The sequence below is a fragment of the Elgaria multicarinata genome, chromosome 19 (assembly GCF_023053635.1).
Source record: "Elgaria multicarinata webbii isolate HBS135686 ecotype San Diego chromosome 19, rElgMul1.1.pri, whole genome shotgun sequence".
NCBI classification, from domain to species: domain Eukaryota; kingdom Metazoa; phylum Chordata; class Lepidosauria; order Squamata; family Anguidae; genus Elgaria; species Elgaria multicarinata.
Genome location: NC_086189.1, coordinates 2,403,208 through 2,419,627, shown reverse-complemented (window position 1 = coordinate 2,419,627; position 16,420 = coordinate 2,403,208). Strand labels below are relative to the sequence as shown.

Below are 16,420 nucleotides of genomic sequence, written 5' to 3'. Positions count from 1 at the left end.
ACATCGGGGCCTGCTCCTGCTGGACTCTTCCCCCCCCCCCCACAGGGCAAACTGCCATCTTGGCCCTGTGGGGAAGAAGAAGGACCGAGGGGACAGGAGCAGGCAGAAGTAACATCGGGGCCTGCTCCTGCTGGACTCTTCCCCCCCCCCCCCACAGGGCAAACTGCCATCTTGGCCCTGTGGGGAAGAAGAAGGACCGAGGGGACAGGAGCAGGCAGAAGTAACATCGGGGCCTGCTCCTGCTGGACTCTCTCTCTCTCTCTCCTCCCTCCCTCCTTGACTCCTTTTCCTTGTGTGTCATGTCTTTATTAGATTGTAAGCCTGAGGGCAGGGACTGTCTTTTTTGCTAAGTGTAAGCCGCTCCGAGAGCCTTTTTTGCTGAGGAGCGGGGTATAAGTATGATAAATAAATAATAAATAATTGTCTCCTGCCTTCCCCACCTTGAAGATAAAATTCCAGTGCCTTGATTTCTCTGCCAGGCCTTAAAAAAGAGGTGCAGAGCAAAGACAACCAAACAGGAATGCCAAGAACACCCCTAAATAAGACTCCTCCATGTAATGAGTTTCAAGAACAAAAACAAGATAAGGGGCAAAGAGAGGGAACAGCAAAAAAAACCAAAAAAACAAGTTCCAATCTGTATCAAATACACAACGGAGAATTAATGGAGAACCTTTTTCAAATTATGGTCTTCCAGAACTTGCTGCCTCATATTCCATCTTTCCCTTCCTCTACAAAATTCATAATGTTAAAATTAAAAAGTGCTATGATACTATTGTGTATTTGGTGGGTAGCAGAGGGTTGCAGGTTAAGTACCATGGCTCTAACTACTGCTGGCTTTCATAATGATATTGTGACACAAATACTCAAAATTTAGAACATTAAATAAAAACTAGCAGCAGTAAACATCAACACAGGCTAACTGGTAAGACAATAATCCTTAACCTCTAAAAGTGTGTGGGAGGAGAGATAGTTTGTTACGTGTATTTTTAAAATATATCAAGGATGGCTACCTCCAAGAAGCTCAGGGTAGCATGCATGGATTTTCCCCATCTACAAACAAATACACACACACTTTTATCCTCACAACAAAGGGCCAAGTTGGAAACCACCCCCACCACCCCCACACACAGGGCTAATGGTCATCTTGACCCTGGGGAGAATAAGGAGCAGTTGGTCTGCCCTCCATTGGGAGATGAGAGGGGGGAAGCAAGGCCTTCCTCTCAGTCCTGCTAAACAGTCTCCTTAATTTCTTTTTCCCCATACCCTTTTCCTCCTATGCCATGTCTTTTTTTTTTTTTAGAATGTAAGCCTGAGGGCAGGGACGGTCTTCTTTACTGTTTTATTGTAAGCCACTCCTGGAGCCTTTTTGGCTGAGGTGCGGGATAAAAATACTCTAAATAAATTAATAATAATAATAACCTTGTGATGTAGGTTGGGCCAGGGTGAGGAGCCAGATCCCTAGAATGTGGGAGAGGGTGGTCTGCTTCTTCCACACCACATATCCAGCAGATGTTGTGATTTACAGGCAAGGCCTTCAGTCCTAGTATACCTTGTTTCAGAAAGCTAGGCACACCATGGGCACCAGTGACTACCGTGCTCCCTTCAGCTCACTTAAAAAGTAATATTTGTAAGGCTTGGTTCTTACCAGACTGCAGAGGGGGTCCCACGTAGAAAATCTCCTTACAAAAAATCCTTTGTGTCTGAATATACTGTATATGTGTATACACGTATATATGTATATCATGTCATGGTTTTTTTTTAATGAGGACTGTTCTGTCACGTGAAGCTCCGCCTGCAGTCTGAAGTGGTAAAGTTTAGTCAAGAGTTTCCCACTGTGCCCTAAGAGTTTTTAAGTTGATATTCATCCCTTGAATTGTGTCCAGAAAGAACAAAGAGCTAGCACAGTTCTAACCAGCACTGGAGCAGTTACTGATCAGTTATCCTATCCCTCCAGGAAATTATTTTCAATTATTACTGTGTCTTATTGCTTGCATCCCTTAATCCAGGAAGTTGCTGCCAGGATGGTGACCGTTAGTGCAGGTCAGTGGGATGAGACCATTTGTAATATGGTTGCTTGCCAACACCCACCCTGCTGGGAGGCGATGCGGAGGATTGAAAGTGGGCATCCCCGAATCCTGTTAAGAGCCCTTGATTCCTCTGAGAAAGATTCCTCGGAATCCGAAGGTAAGCAGCCGTTCTGTTGAAAAAGAAACACCTGCTTGCAGGATGCCCTCATCTTCCAGTAGCAGTCAGTTGCAGAGCCACTTAGCCTGAACCCTACAGCAGTTGCAAACATGTTCAGCGTAGATGCAAAAATAAACAGGAGGTATTGGGAATGGAGGTATTTGGGAAACAGCTCATGTAAGTGTAGGGATAATGTGGTAAAGAGCGCTCGGCAGTACCGTAGCTGTTGCTGATGTGTCTGTTACACAAATGCTTGCCATTCTTTTACCTCCTGCTGTCTTTTACCTCCTCCATTGGATCTGTGGGGTGGGATGCTTCCAAGGAAGGTTGCTCTTTCCTGCACCACAGAGGCCCAAAATGGGCAGATGCACCACTTACATTGGTCAAGGGAGAAGGCAGCTCCATCAACACCCCTCCTGGTGAGAAGGTGGAATATACATCTGTTAAATAAAACATGAGGTTTTATTTTGAAAAATATTGACCTTTGTAGGACCTGGCAGATTAAGAGTGCAGCTTGGGAGAATGTTGAGGTAACAGGTGGGACCCAAGGTTTGATCAAATTTGGTATTTACTGCCAAATACACAAGGTTTGATCAAATTTGGTATTTACTGCTTTTATAGCAGTATTGATTACCTGGCAGTGTATAATTTTATTGCTTAAACCAGTAAAATACTAGCCTGTTGGAGACATGACAGACACTATAATCATACCCGCCTAGGCTTCTGTGGTTAGTAATTATTACACCTGGGTGATTGGACAGGGAAACTTTATCCCATCCTTCCTCCAAGGGTCACAGGGCAGCATACCTGACCACTTCCACTTCTCCTTGCTGCAACCTTGTGAGATAGGTTCCAGTGAGCTTCATAGCTGAGTAGGGATTTGAACTTGGGTCTCCCTAATCCTAATTGATGTATCAGCTGTTGTTAGTTTTTGCTTTGTGTTTGGGCAGCAGCACCAATGACAAACTAGCTGTGTTTCAAAACCTCTTGGTACTTATGTTTTAGAGAGGTACTTAGGAATAGCAGGCATGATTCTCATTGTGGCTTTCCTCTGTCACTCAAAAGGGAGATTTTTCTTAAACTGTTTATTCATTGCATGGGAAGAATTAGGAGCAAATAGAAGCAAGTTTAAAAAGAGGGTTTTGCGATGATACTTGAAACAGATACAAGCAATGGCTCCCCTTCTTTCTATGGCTAGAGAACTGTTCTTTGTGTTTTACAGTCATTTTTCCACATTTCAGATGAACTGCCAACACTGAAGATCCTGAACCTTCCCCTCAATTATTCTCAGAGAGAGAGGTTCAAATGTGTTGAAAGTTTTGGTTCCATCTCCAAGACCATCTCCAGTATCAAAGATGCTAAAAGTTATTTTTCGAATACTACCTTGAATGATACTGTGATGCACCCCATCTCAGTAATGAGGTCAGTCAATTTAGATCTCATACATATGTGCTTCTGGAAATGCAGATGGGGTATTTATTATTTAATAAATCCTTTTGTGCTGTTGCACAATAACTCTCTCAATAAATTAGATCCTGTTTGCAGAGCCCTCTGAATACCTTTTGGTGCCTGAGGCACCCCTTCATACACCTACACACACACATGCACACCTAGGAAGCTTGTCTGCATAAACACCATTGAAACAAACTCAAGTGCAAAAACAGGGTAAAAAGGATCTCTCTAAACTGTGAGAATGGGTGTCCAAATGGCAAATGTTGTTCAATGTAAGCAAACATAAAGTAATGCACATTGGGGCAAAAAATCCCAACTTCAGGTATAACCTGATGGGATCTGAGCTATCTGTGACCAACCAAGAAAGAAATCTTAGGGTTGTGGTGGACAGCTCAATAAAAACATCAACCCTGCTGTAAAAAAAAGACAAACTCTTTGTTAGGCACAATTAGGAAAGAATTAAAAATAAAACTGCCAATATTGTAGTGCCCTTATACAAATCTATAGTGTGATCACACTTGGAATGCTGTGTACAGTTCTCATCACTGCACCTAAAAAAGGATATTGTAGAGTTAGTAAAAGTGCGGAAAAGGTCAATTAAAATGATTTAAGGGGCTGGAATAATTCTCCTATGAGTAAAGGTTAAACAGATGGGACTATTTAGCTTGGAAAAAAGGCAAGGAAGGGGAGACATGACAGAGGTGTACAAAATTATGTATAGTGTGGAGAATGTGGATAGGGAGACATTTTTCTCCCTCTCATAATACTAGAACTCAATGAGGTCATTCCAAGAGGCTGATTGATGGTAGATTTAGGATAGGTAAAATGAAGTACTTTAAAAGAGGATTGGACAAATTCATGGAGAAAAGGTATCGATGGTATGCAGAACTTTCCAACTGCCTCCTAGCGGACTCAGGTCCCCAGCAAAGAGCCATCCCACTCCAAGCTGCAACAACTTTTGGGGACTGGGAACGTAAAAGGCAGGCTCCCACTACCTAGGATACTGTCCATCTGATCCAGCCAGGAGAGGAAGCACTGCAAAGCAAGTGGCCAATCAGCGGCTGCTGTTTACTACCTTGTGGGGGTTTACCTGGTCTAAGGAACTTTCCAACTGCCTCCTAGCAGATTCAGGTCCCCAGCAAAGAGCCATCCCACCCCCAGCTGAGAGAGGGTGCAACAACAGGGTTTGGCTGTCCCCAAACTTTCCCCCAACTCAAATAACCTGAATGGCCCTGGCAACAGAAACCCTGGGTTGAAATTGCTACTGGTGAACACCAGGTCAATTAACTGGAAAACAACTGCTATCCAAGATATGCTGACCCGTCCTGAATCACAGAGACCTGGTTGGATGAAGCTGGGGGAGTTAGCCTTTGGGGGCGGGAAGGTGGAGTGACAAGGTGCCCTGTTCCACAGTCTGCAGTGTCCGAACGTGTGTATCTGAAGATGAATGCCCGGGACAGAATAGGGATTGTTGAACCTTGCTGTTCAACGTTATCTCTTCCTGAGCTAGCCAGGGTAGTCTCAGGGTTGGTGCTGGAGTCCACCCAGCTTGTTGTTCTGGGGGATTTCAATATTCATGCTGAGGCTGCCCTGCTGGGAGTGGCTCAGGACTTCATGTCCGCCATGACAACCATGGGTCTGTCCCAAATATTATCTGCTGCTGGGCACACTTTGGACCTTGTTTTCTGTGTTGGATGGGGTGACAGATCTGAGAGTGGAGGGACTTTCTATAGTTCCATTTGTTAAGTATATGAAAAGAAATACTTGCTTAGTCATTAAAATTGTGTGTGTATGGCTATCTCAGGGTTAAACAGAGAAAGACTATCTGTGGGTAATTACCTTGAGATAGAGGCTGTTCTGGGAACCTTGCCAAGATTCTAAGTTAGCCTCATCACAGCTGTATGTAATGTAGATAAGAATTGTGTAAGATGTGTATATAGTTTCTCACTTGTGTAAAATGGAAATGATCACTGCTTACTGATCACTGCTCTATGATCACTGCTCTCTGTGCATGCCTCAGTGTGCTGATCTGAACTGATCTGAATTGAACTGCACAGAAGCCTGAAGGAAATAAACCAGCTCTGCTGTGTAAGACCTGTGTGATGTGTGTTTGTTTCTGAGCACAAACAGAGTTCCAGAAGGAGAAAAGTTCTGGCAATAACCCAACAAAGGTTATGGGCCCAGTCCAGTCCAGGAAGCCTACGCCAGCCTAACCCAGGCAGAAGAACTAGAACTTGGTGGGAACGGTGCAGTATCAGAACCAGAACCAGGAGTCTGCTAAAACAGAAAACTGTTGATGAAGGAAGACATCAAGCTAAAGCCAGTGCTGCAAAGTGAGGAAAAATCTCAGTCGGCTGACTCTGAGGAGGACTCTGAGCAGGAGGACGGTGAGATACAAATTCCTAAAGCAGAGGGAATGGCAGGAGCTAATATGTCTGGTTTGCATCAATTGTTGGAAAAGCTGAATGACTCTAACTATGCATTATGGTCTTACAAAATGCAAATGTATCTGATTCAGGCTGAACTGTGGTATGTAGTCACAGAGGATCCACCAGATAGAGCAAATCCACAGAATGCTAAATGGTTTAAGGATGATGCAGAAGCAATGGCAGTTATTGCATTAGCTGTGGAAGACTCTCAAATTTCCTTCATTCAGTTTTTGAATACATCAAAAGAGTGCTGGAATGCGCTACAAGCTGTATATCAAAGAGAAACAGCGGGCAGTAAAATAATTCTAACCCGGAAGCTGTATGGAATGAAGCTGAAACCAGGGGAGTCTATGTCAAACCATTTGAAAAGCATGAGAGAAATCTTCAATCAACTCAGGGCACGAGGGATGGAGTTTACAACTATACACCAAGTCTATGTGATTTTGTCAAGTCTTGATTCATCGTATGACGCGGTTGTCACCATGATGGAAAGTCAAGAGGAGAAAAATTTAACCCTCGAGTATGTAGCTGGAAAACTACTGGAAACCTATGAAAGAAGACAAGCTTCAAAACAACAGAGCCTTAAACTTCCTGTGGCTGAATTTCAACAAAGCCATAAATCTTCTGATGTGGTGGCTGCATTAAAGGCAAGGAAATGCTTTAATTGTGGTTCCACAGAACATTTATGGCGGGATTGCAACAACAACAAGAAGAAAAAGCAGTCGACAGCAAAGTGGAGAGAAGAAAACAACATGAATGAAGCTGAATCAACAAAGAAGTGTCTTCTAGCAAGAGTCAAAGAGACAATGAATCCTTGGTTTTTGGACTCTGGGGCTTCAATAAGTATGGCAAAAGACAAACTTTCATTTGTTACCTTGGAAACTTCTACTTCAGAGCAAAAGTGTGTTACCCTTGCAAATGGAACAAAAATCCAGATTTGTGGTGTGGGTAATGTATATTTTGATTGTCTGGGAGTTGAACTACAAAGTGTTTTATATGTACCAGAATTAGAAACAAACCTTCTAAGTGTGTTTCAGTTAACAGAAATGGGATATGAGGTTTGTTTTACTGAAGAAAATTGTACTATAAAACAGGGAAACAAGGTGTGTGTGCAGGGAATAATGAAAGATTCTTTGTATGTGATTAATACTTGTACAAAAAATGAAGTTGTAGCCAGCAAAGTCACAACAAAAACAATAGCCAATTGCAAACCACACCAAGAGTGTATCCATTTAACTCATAAAAGGTTTGGTCACGCCAACTATAAAACAATTTCTAAGATTCCAGAATTGTGTGAAGGGGTGAAAATCAAACCATGTTCTAACTATGTAGAATGTAATGTATGCAGTGAAACCAAGTGTCATAAGTCAAACATTCCAAAACATAGTGAGAAAACAACAAAAAGAATTTTTGAATTAATTCATGCAGATCTTGCAGGTCCTTTTGAGACAAGTCAAGGAGGAAACAGATTTTTCTTGTCTATTGTTGATGATTACAGTAGATTTGGATTTGTGTATGTGTTAAAACAGAAGAGTGAAACTTTTGGAAAGTTCAAAGCGTTTGTTAAGTGGAGTAAAAATAGATTTAAAGAACCTATAGCTAATCTAAGAACGGACCGGGGAGGTGAATTTCTTAGCAACCAATTTAAAAAATTCCTCAGTGATGAAGGTATACAACATGACCTTACTGCTCCATATTCACCATTTCAAAATGGAGTTGCAGAAAGGAAAAACAGAACCTTGCAGAACATGTTAAGAGCTCTATTGAAAGAGTCAGGATTGTCTAACCTGTTCTGGGCAGAAGCTTTGTCCACCTCAAATTATTTGTTAAACAGGCTTTACCACTCTGTACATGAAAAAACCCCATATGAAATGTTTTACAAAAGAAAACCTAGAGTGTCACATATACGGGTTTTTGGAAGTAAATGTTTTGCTCATGTTCAGAAAGAAAACAGACCAGGAAAATTAGCTCAAAGAGTTTTGGAATGTAAACTGTTGGGATATGATACACAAACAAAAGGCTATCGTTTGTGGTCTCCATATCACAAAAGTGTAATTGTGAGCAGAGATGTAGTTTTTCATGAACAAATGCAGGAAACAAAACAGTATGTAAGTTTGCCTGTGGAACAGAAAGCTGTAGAAATAGAAGAAATTCCTGAACAATCTCAGCAAGAGAGGGAGGGGGAAGAAACTGTAGAGGAGGAAACTATGCCTGTAACTATGCCAAGACGATCAGAAAGGGAACGCAAAGCTCCAATTCGTTACTCAGATGAATACCAAAGCAAACAGGTTTCTCATAGAGCTTTACTAATAGCCTATGAACCTACTTCATTTGAGGAAATTCAGGAAATGGAACCTACAGAAGCTCAGGGCTGGCATGAAGCAATGTCAGAGGAAATCAGAGCAATGGAAAAAAATGAAACGTGGGAGCTAGTACCTTTACCTGAAGGTCGTAAAGCTATTAACAGTAAATGGGTATTCAAAGTAAAACAAAATGAGGAAGGACAGGTGGAACGTTCAATGGTAAAACACAAAGAGATGCTTTTAAAGCTGGGTCTCAGATTGTAACACAATTTAAACAACATGCGCAAGAGGAGGACTGTTAAGTATATGAAAAGAAATACTTGCTTAGTCATTAAAATTGTGTGTGTATGGCTATCTCAGGGTTAAACAGAGAAAGACTATCTGTGGGTAATTACCTTGAGATAGAGGCTGTTCTGGGAACCTTGCCAAGATTCTAAGTTAGCCTCATCACAGCTGTATGTAATGTAGATAAGAATTGTGTAAGATGTGTATATAGTTTCTCACTTGTGTAAAATGGAAATGATCACTGCTTACTGATCACTGCTCTATGATCACTGCTCTCTGTGCATGCCTCAGTGTGCTGATCTGAACTGATCTGAATTGAACTGCACAGAAGCCTGAAGGAAATAAACCAGCTCTGCTGTGTAAGACCTGTGTGATGTGTGTTTGTTTCTGAGCACAAACAGAGTTCCAGAAGGAGAAAAGTTCTGGCAATAACCCAACACCATTGTCATGGATAGATCACTACCTGGTGGGGTTTAGACTTGCTGGCACTCAAAACCTCTGCAGGGGTGGAGACCCGATTAAGATGGTCTGCTTCAGGAGGCTTGTGGATCCGAACGGTTTCCTGATGGCTCTTGGGGATTTTCTTGTTGCCTCAGCAGGTGATTCTGTCGAAGCCCTAGTTGATCTCTGGAATGGAGAAATGGCCAGGGTGGTGGACACGATTGCTCCTAAGCGTCCTCTCTCACGATGTGGAGCCACATCAGCCCCCTCCTTTTCCAATGCACTAGCAGCAACGAAACAAGTTTTACAGTGGCTCCATTCCTTCCTGGAGGGGTGGTGGTGCTGGGGGACCCCCATTTGACTCCTTGAACATTGGCCTGTGGAGTCCCACAGGGCTCTGTTTTGTCCCCCATGCTATTTAACATATACAAGAAACCATTGGTTGTCCAGAGTTTTGGGGTGCGGTGCCACCAGTACGCTGATGACACCCAACTCTACTCCTTTCTACCCAATTCCAAGGAAGCAGTTTCTGTGCTAAACCGGTGTCTGTTGGCAGTAGAGGATTGGATGAGGGCGAACAAATTGAAGCTTAATCCAGACAAGACAGAGGTGCTCCTGGTCAATTGAAAGGCAGATCAAGGAATAGGGATATAGCTTATTGTGCTGAATGGGGTTACACTCCCATTGAACGCACCGGTCTGCAGCTTGGGTGTACTTCTGGATTCAGCCCTGAGCCTGGATGCCCAGGTTTCGGTGGTGGCCAGGAGTGCATTTGCACAGTTAAAGCTAGTGCACCAGCTGCACCCATTCCTAGAGATGTCGGACCTGGCCACAGTGACACATGCCTTAGTTACAGCCCGATGCTCTACGTGGGGCTGCCTTTAAAGAGTGTTCAGAAACTTTCAGCTGGTTCAAAGAGCTGCAGCCAGATTGTTGACCAGGGCTGGTTACAGGGAGCAGACAACTCCCCTGTTAAAACAGCTCCACTGGCTTCCAGTCTGTTTCCAGGCACAATTCAAAGTGCTGGTTATGACCTATAAAGCCCTATATGGCTCGGGTCCAGGTTATCTGAAAGACCGTATTCTCCCTTATGAGCCTGCACGTGTTTTGAGATCTTCTGGAGAAGCCCTTCTTTCAGTCTCACCATCTTCACAGGCACACCTGGTGGGAACATGGGAGAGGGCCTTCTCGGTGGCTGCTCCAGTGCTGTGGAACTCTCTTCCCGGGTAAGCTAGACTGGCTTCCTCCTTGATGTGCTTTCGGAAGCAGGCAAAAACTTCTTTGTTCTGGCAGGCCTTCGGTGAATAATCTGGGCCTCCGTCTATGCTAAGGACTTATAAAATTGTCATGTATTATAATACTACTACTACTAATAATAATAATAATAATAATATAATATTTATTTATTTCTTACCCGCCTCTCCCTTTGGATCAAGGCGGTGAACAACATTAGTACAGAATCAATACATCTTAAAAATTCTTGATTTTACATTGATCTGGATAGGCCTGCCGGAAAAGGACCCAAACCATTTAGGGCTTTAAAGGTAATAACCAACACTTTGTACTTTGCCTGGAAACTAATTGGCAGCCAGTGGAGTGACTTAATGTTGGGTTAATATGCTCACCAGACCAACCTGGCTGCCATATTTTGAACTAGTTGAAGTTTCCGAACTAGGTACAATGGTAGCCCTATGTAGAGCGCATTGCAGAAGTCAAGCCTTGAGGTTACCAGCGCGTGCACTACTGTCTTTAGGTCTTCCGACTCTAAGAAGGGGCGCAACTGGCGTATCAGCCGAAGCTGATAGTAGGCACTCTTGGCCGTCGCATCTATCTGGGCTGTCATTTGGAGCGACGGATCCAGGAGCACCCCCAAACTGCGAACACAGTCTTTCAGGGGGAGTGTAGCCCCATCCAGACCTGGTTGACACATCTCAGAGCCCTTGACAGCAAGCACCTCTGTTTTGTCTGGATTCAGCTTCAGTTTGTTTTCCCTCATCCAGCCCATTACCGCCTCCAAGTATTAATTCAGAGGAGACACACTATCCTTTGCTGATGCTGTTATTGAAGGCATAGAGAAATATATTTTGGTGTCATCAGCATACTGATAGCACCCCGCCCCATGCCTCTGGATGATCTCTCCCAGCGGTTTCATGTAGATGTTAAACAGCATTGGGGATAGGATGGCACCTTGTGGTACGCCATACAACGTACCACAATCCTTTTTTGAGGAGCAACTATCCCCAAGCATCACCATCTGGAATCTACCTGAGAGGTAGGACCGGAACCACCGGAGCACAGTGACCCCGATTCCCAAACCCCTCAGGCATTCCAGAAGGATACCATGGTTGATGGTATCGAAAGCTGTTGAAAGGTCCAAAAGTACCAGCAGGGACACATTCCTTCTGTCAATACTTATGCAGAGATCGTCCACTAAGGCGATCATAGCTGTCTCAACTCCGTATCCTGCCCTAAAGCCAGTTTGATGGGTCTAGATAATCTGTATCATCCAAGACTGCTTGGAGTTGGAAGGCAACTGCCCTCTCAACCACCTTTACCAAAAATGGAAGATTTTATACCAGTCTGTAATTATTAAGGTCCAGGGGGTCCAGGGAGGGCTTTTTGAGAAGTGGCCGTACCACTGCTTCTTTTAAACATGGTGGAAAACTCCCCTCCCTGAGAGATAAATTAATAATATGTTGTAGTTGTAGTCTAACTGCATCTCCTCCCTGGGCGACCAGCCAAGAAAGACAGGGAGCAAGAGGACAAGTTGTCTTCCTTACTCATCCAAGCAGCTTGTCCACATCATCAGTACTCACCAACTGAAACTGATCCAGTGTAATCCTACTCACGGAGTTGTTGGACACTTCATCTTCAGCTTCTCTTATAACAATGGCATCTAAATTGGCTCTTATCTGAAAGATTTTATCTGTGAAATGATCATTAAATGCATCACAGCGAACTACTGAAGGTTTTAAAACTGAGTTCAGGGGAGGAGGTGCCTGAATTAGACCCCTCACCACCCTGAACAGTTCTGCTGGACACGAATTCGCAGATGCAATGCGGTCAGAGAAGAAAGCCTTCTTCGCTGCACGTATTCCCACCCCATAGGAACAAAGATGTTCTCTAAGACGTGCCTTGTCGGATATGAGACGGGTTTTCTACCATCGTGCTCCAGCCGTCGACCTTCCCGCTTCAACTTCCTGAGATCTTCTGTGTACCAAGGTGCCCGATTGGAAGCAGGTCGGAGAGGACGTTTGGGAACAATCGTGTCGATAGCCCTAGCTAGGTCTTGATTCCATCTATTGACCAGGGCTTCAACAGGATCGTCGACAATACCAGCCATAGCACCCTCTAAGGCTTTCTGGAATCCAAGAGGATCCATCAGCCTTCGAGGGCGGACCATCTTAATAGGTCCGCCACCCCTGCAGGGGCGGATGGTAGCCATGATATTAACCCTGACTAGAAAATGGTCTGTCCATGACAACACAGAGGTATTTATCACCTTCGCCCACAGATCTGTCTGTTCGGAACTAAAAACAGCATCGAGGGTGCGACCTGCTGAATGTGTGGGTCCAGAGACAAATTGGGATAGGCCCATGTTTGTCATGGATGCCATGAACTCCCGAGCTGCACCTGACAAACCACTCCCAAATGGGATGTTGAAGTCACCCAGGACCAAAAGCCTGGGCGACTCCAACTCCGACACCAGTTCCGTGAGCTTGGCCAGGGAGTCTGATAGGCAGCGGGGTGGCTGGTACACCAACAGAATCCCCAGTCTATTCCTGGTCTTTAGACTCAGGTACACACACTCAATGTGATTCAATTCCCGGACAGGAAGTCTGGTCAGGTTGAGATTATCCTTATAGACCACAGCTACTCTGCCCCCACCCACCCCGCCCACTTTTCCTCACCTGCTTGATAACACAGTACCCAGCTGGGAGGGCCTGGGCCCATGTTGGGCCACTGTCATCTCCCAGCCAGATCTCTGTGAAACATGCCAGGTCGGCCTCCTCATCTGTGAGGAGACCATAAATTGTATTTGTTTTGTTTTTAACTGACCCAGCATTGCATAGGAGCAAGGAGAGGTTCTGTGGGTGGCTTGGTTCGTTCCCCAAGTTCCCCAGAGTGGCAGGGCGACCAGAAGGAAAGATGGGTGTTAAATATCTATCTCTCCTTCCCCTGTAATGGCACTTCGCCCTGCCATCACCATATCTCCCTTTGCCCTGCACAACTTGTATTGTTGCCTCCTTTCCATTATACATTATACATCTACAATAACATCACAATAGCAAATTAACAAGAGTACAAGATTACACAATTAACAGGGAAATTAACAGTTAGTTAGCTCAATTTTAAATGTTTAATGTTTTAATATTGTAATATATTTAATATATTTTTAACTTTTGTATATTTCTTTTCATAGGTTTTAAAATGTATATGTTTTAAATTTTGTAAGGCCGCCTTGAGGCCCAGTATTGGGCAAAAGGCGGGATACAAATAAATATCATCATCATCATTATCATCATCCTGATGACTATGTGTTACCTCCAGTATCAGAAACAGTAAGCCTATATACACCATTTGCTGGAGAACATGGGTGGGAGGGTGCTATTGCACTCATGTCCTGTTTGTGGATTTCCTATGGGCAGCTGGTTGGCCACTGTGTGAACAGAATGCTATAGACCCTTGGTTTGATCCATCATCAGAGCTCTTCTTATGTTCTTGGGATACATTTAAGCCAGGCTTGTGCTGTTGAACTTGAGGGATTCCCAACCATATTAATAAATGTTCATGGGCATAACTCCTATAGTAGTGACTAGTTATTAGACTGAAGTGCCTTGCCTTGCCTTGCCCATGGCCTCTTGGCCCTTTCCAATGTAGTTTTCAGTCTGTGTGTACATTCCAGTTCCGAACGGAATCCCTTCCCAGGACTGAACTCCAGGATGGATTCTCAGACTCCTCACTTCACACCGCTAAGTTTCACCTGCTTGAGGCAAGCTGAGAAGGTAAGTGAGTTCAATGAATTGTTAGGAAGTGGGGATGGGTGTAACTCTTGATCATCCCAAAATTGTCAATAATTCCTCTCTTAGCCTTCAAGGAATAACCCTGCCATATTCTGTGGTTTTCATTCCCCCACCCCCAATGGTAATCATTCAATTCCCCAAAGGAAATATAAGGTGGCTAAAGCTCATCAAAACAGCAATGAAATCTTAGTGAAACTCATAAATGGGGCTTGAGGGTCCTGCTGGCTTTGTTTTCCTGCCTGTTGGTCATTTTAACAACCACTAAAAATACTTCCAGGAAGAGGCTGTTTCCCACCCTACCCCCACCAGTTATTTGGTGATCTGAGGTTGCCTCCACTTTAGGGCTCTTTAGTGTTGCTGAGACATTGCTTTTCCACAGTCAATTGGAAGCCAAATTTGTGGTAAATAACTGGCAAGGAGTCCAACTGCATGAAGATGAGGCATCCCAAACAGGCGGCCCCGTCCTGGTTTTTATTAAGAACTAAGTGGTTACATTTCTTGTGTACAAGCTATGATTGGTTGTTAAGTACAGCATGTTAAATGCATGATTACCTCGTGCACAGGAGGTGTTGGTTAGTGTGTGTTCAGCATGAATATACCATATAAGGGTTAAGGAAATACGTGATCATAGCATAGTGTCTTCAATACTGTATTGTATTCTGTGGCTTTTGCGTCAGCACATTCCAAGGCATGGCCAGCAAGTGCCAAGACGTTTCTTAGCAAGGCTTTATCTTAAAACTGTTATCCTTGTGTTCCAGCACATCTCAGTATGGTATGCCAATACTGAATGTGTGCCAGAGAGGGATAACAATTTCCCCTACAAAATTAATATGGCTATTCCACAAGGCACTTCATTGTATTCCTCATAACAATCCCAGTAGTGCCCTTCCCCATGGGCAAGATCCAAATATATGTTTGCAACCGGCCATTGGGTTGTAATAATAATAATATACCCGCCTCTCCCTCTGGATTGAGGCAAGGTGCAACACAAATAAAAACTCCATAAAATACATACAACTAATTGAAACGTTTAAAACCAGTGCATCATTAAAAGCAGCACACCATTAAAAAGACATCTTAAAATTCAACTGGGTAGGCCAGTAAAGATCAGTCTTTATGGCTTTCTTAAATTCTGGAAGACTGTTAAGTTGACGATGTTGTTGTTTTCTCTTTCCCCATTCCCTCTACCTGGCCCTTTAATTAATAATAGCCTGGTAGTTTCCAGGCACAAATCGTGCTTTGATTAGCTATTTTCTGTTCGCAAACTATTGGGTTTTAAATTTATTTTTCATTATTATTGCAGTTATTCAGTGAACTTCTTAATGATTCATATTTTAATTGCCTTTAAGTTGCAGATCAATAGATTAAAATGTACATCGAACAAAAGTGGTTTTCATTGATTAATGAACTAATGTTCATTACTTGGACAGCAACTTGTAGTGCTGTTGAAGCTGAATCCAGACAAGACGGAGGTGCTTGCTGTCAAAGGCCACAACCTGGGTTTGGAGATGTGTCAACCAGTTCTGGATGGGGTTACACTCACCCTGTAAGACTGTGTTCGCAGCTTGGGGGTGCTTCTGGATCCATCACTTCAAATGACAGCTCAGATAGATGCGACGCCCAGGAGTGCCTACTATCTGCTTCAGCTGATATGCCAGCTGTACCCCTTCCTAGAGTTGGAAGACCTAAAGATGGTAGTGCACACGCTGGTAACTTTGAGGCTCAACTTCTGCAATGCGCTCTACATAGGGCTACCTTTGTGCCTAGTCCGGAAACTTCAATTAGTTCAAAATATGGCAGCCAGTTTGGTCACTGGTACACCTAGGAGTGACCACATTACACCAGTTTTAAAATCTCTTCACTGGCTGCCAATTAGTTTCCGGGCAAAGTATAAAATGTTGGTTATTACCTTTAAAGCCCTACATGGTTTGGGTCCATGCTACCTGCAGGATCGCCTTCTCTGTACAATCTGCACTGCACACTCAGGTCCTCTGGGAAGAATCTATTTCAAACTGCCAAAATTAGGCTGACAAGTATTACCCAGAGGACCGTCTCTTCTGCTGCACCCAAACTGTGGAATGGCCTGCTGGACTTGTCAACTTAACAGTCTCTTAGCATTTAAGAAAGCTATAAAGACTGATCTATTCCGGCAGGCCTATGGAATTTTAGGATGTTAGGATGTTTTAATAATGTATACTATGTTTTTAATTCAGTTTTATGTATTTTATACTTGTTCCCCGCCTCGATTCAGACAGAGAGGCGAGTAAGAAATAAATTTATTGTTGTTGTAATTTCTTCGTCG

The 16,420-nt window shown here is 43.6% G+C and overlaps 1 protein-coding gene across 1 annotated transcript in view; it reads left to right on the top strand.

Annotated features, from left to right (window-relative positions):
- The window catches only part of C19H9orf43 (chromosome 19 C9orf43 homolog), a 70,770-nt gene that overhangs the window by 978 nt on the left and 53,372 nt on the right, over positions 1–16,420 (top strand). The window contains exons 2-4 of the mRNA XM_063144637.1: positions 2,007–2,184; positions 3,426–3,606; positions 14,001–14,100. Coding sequence (XP_063000707.1) covers positions 2,022–2,184; positions 3,426–3,606; positions 14,001–14,100 — 444 coding nt within the window. The 5' untranslated portion in view covers positions 2,007–2,021. The remainder of the gene's footprint in view (positions 1–2,006; positions 2,185–3,425; positions 3,607–14,000; positions 14,101–16,420) is intronic.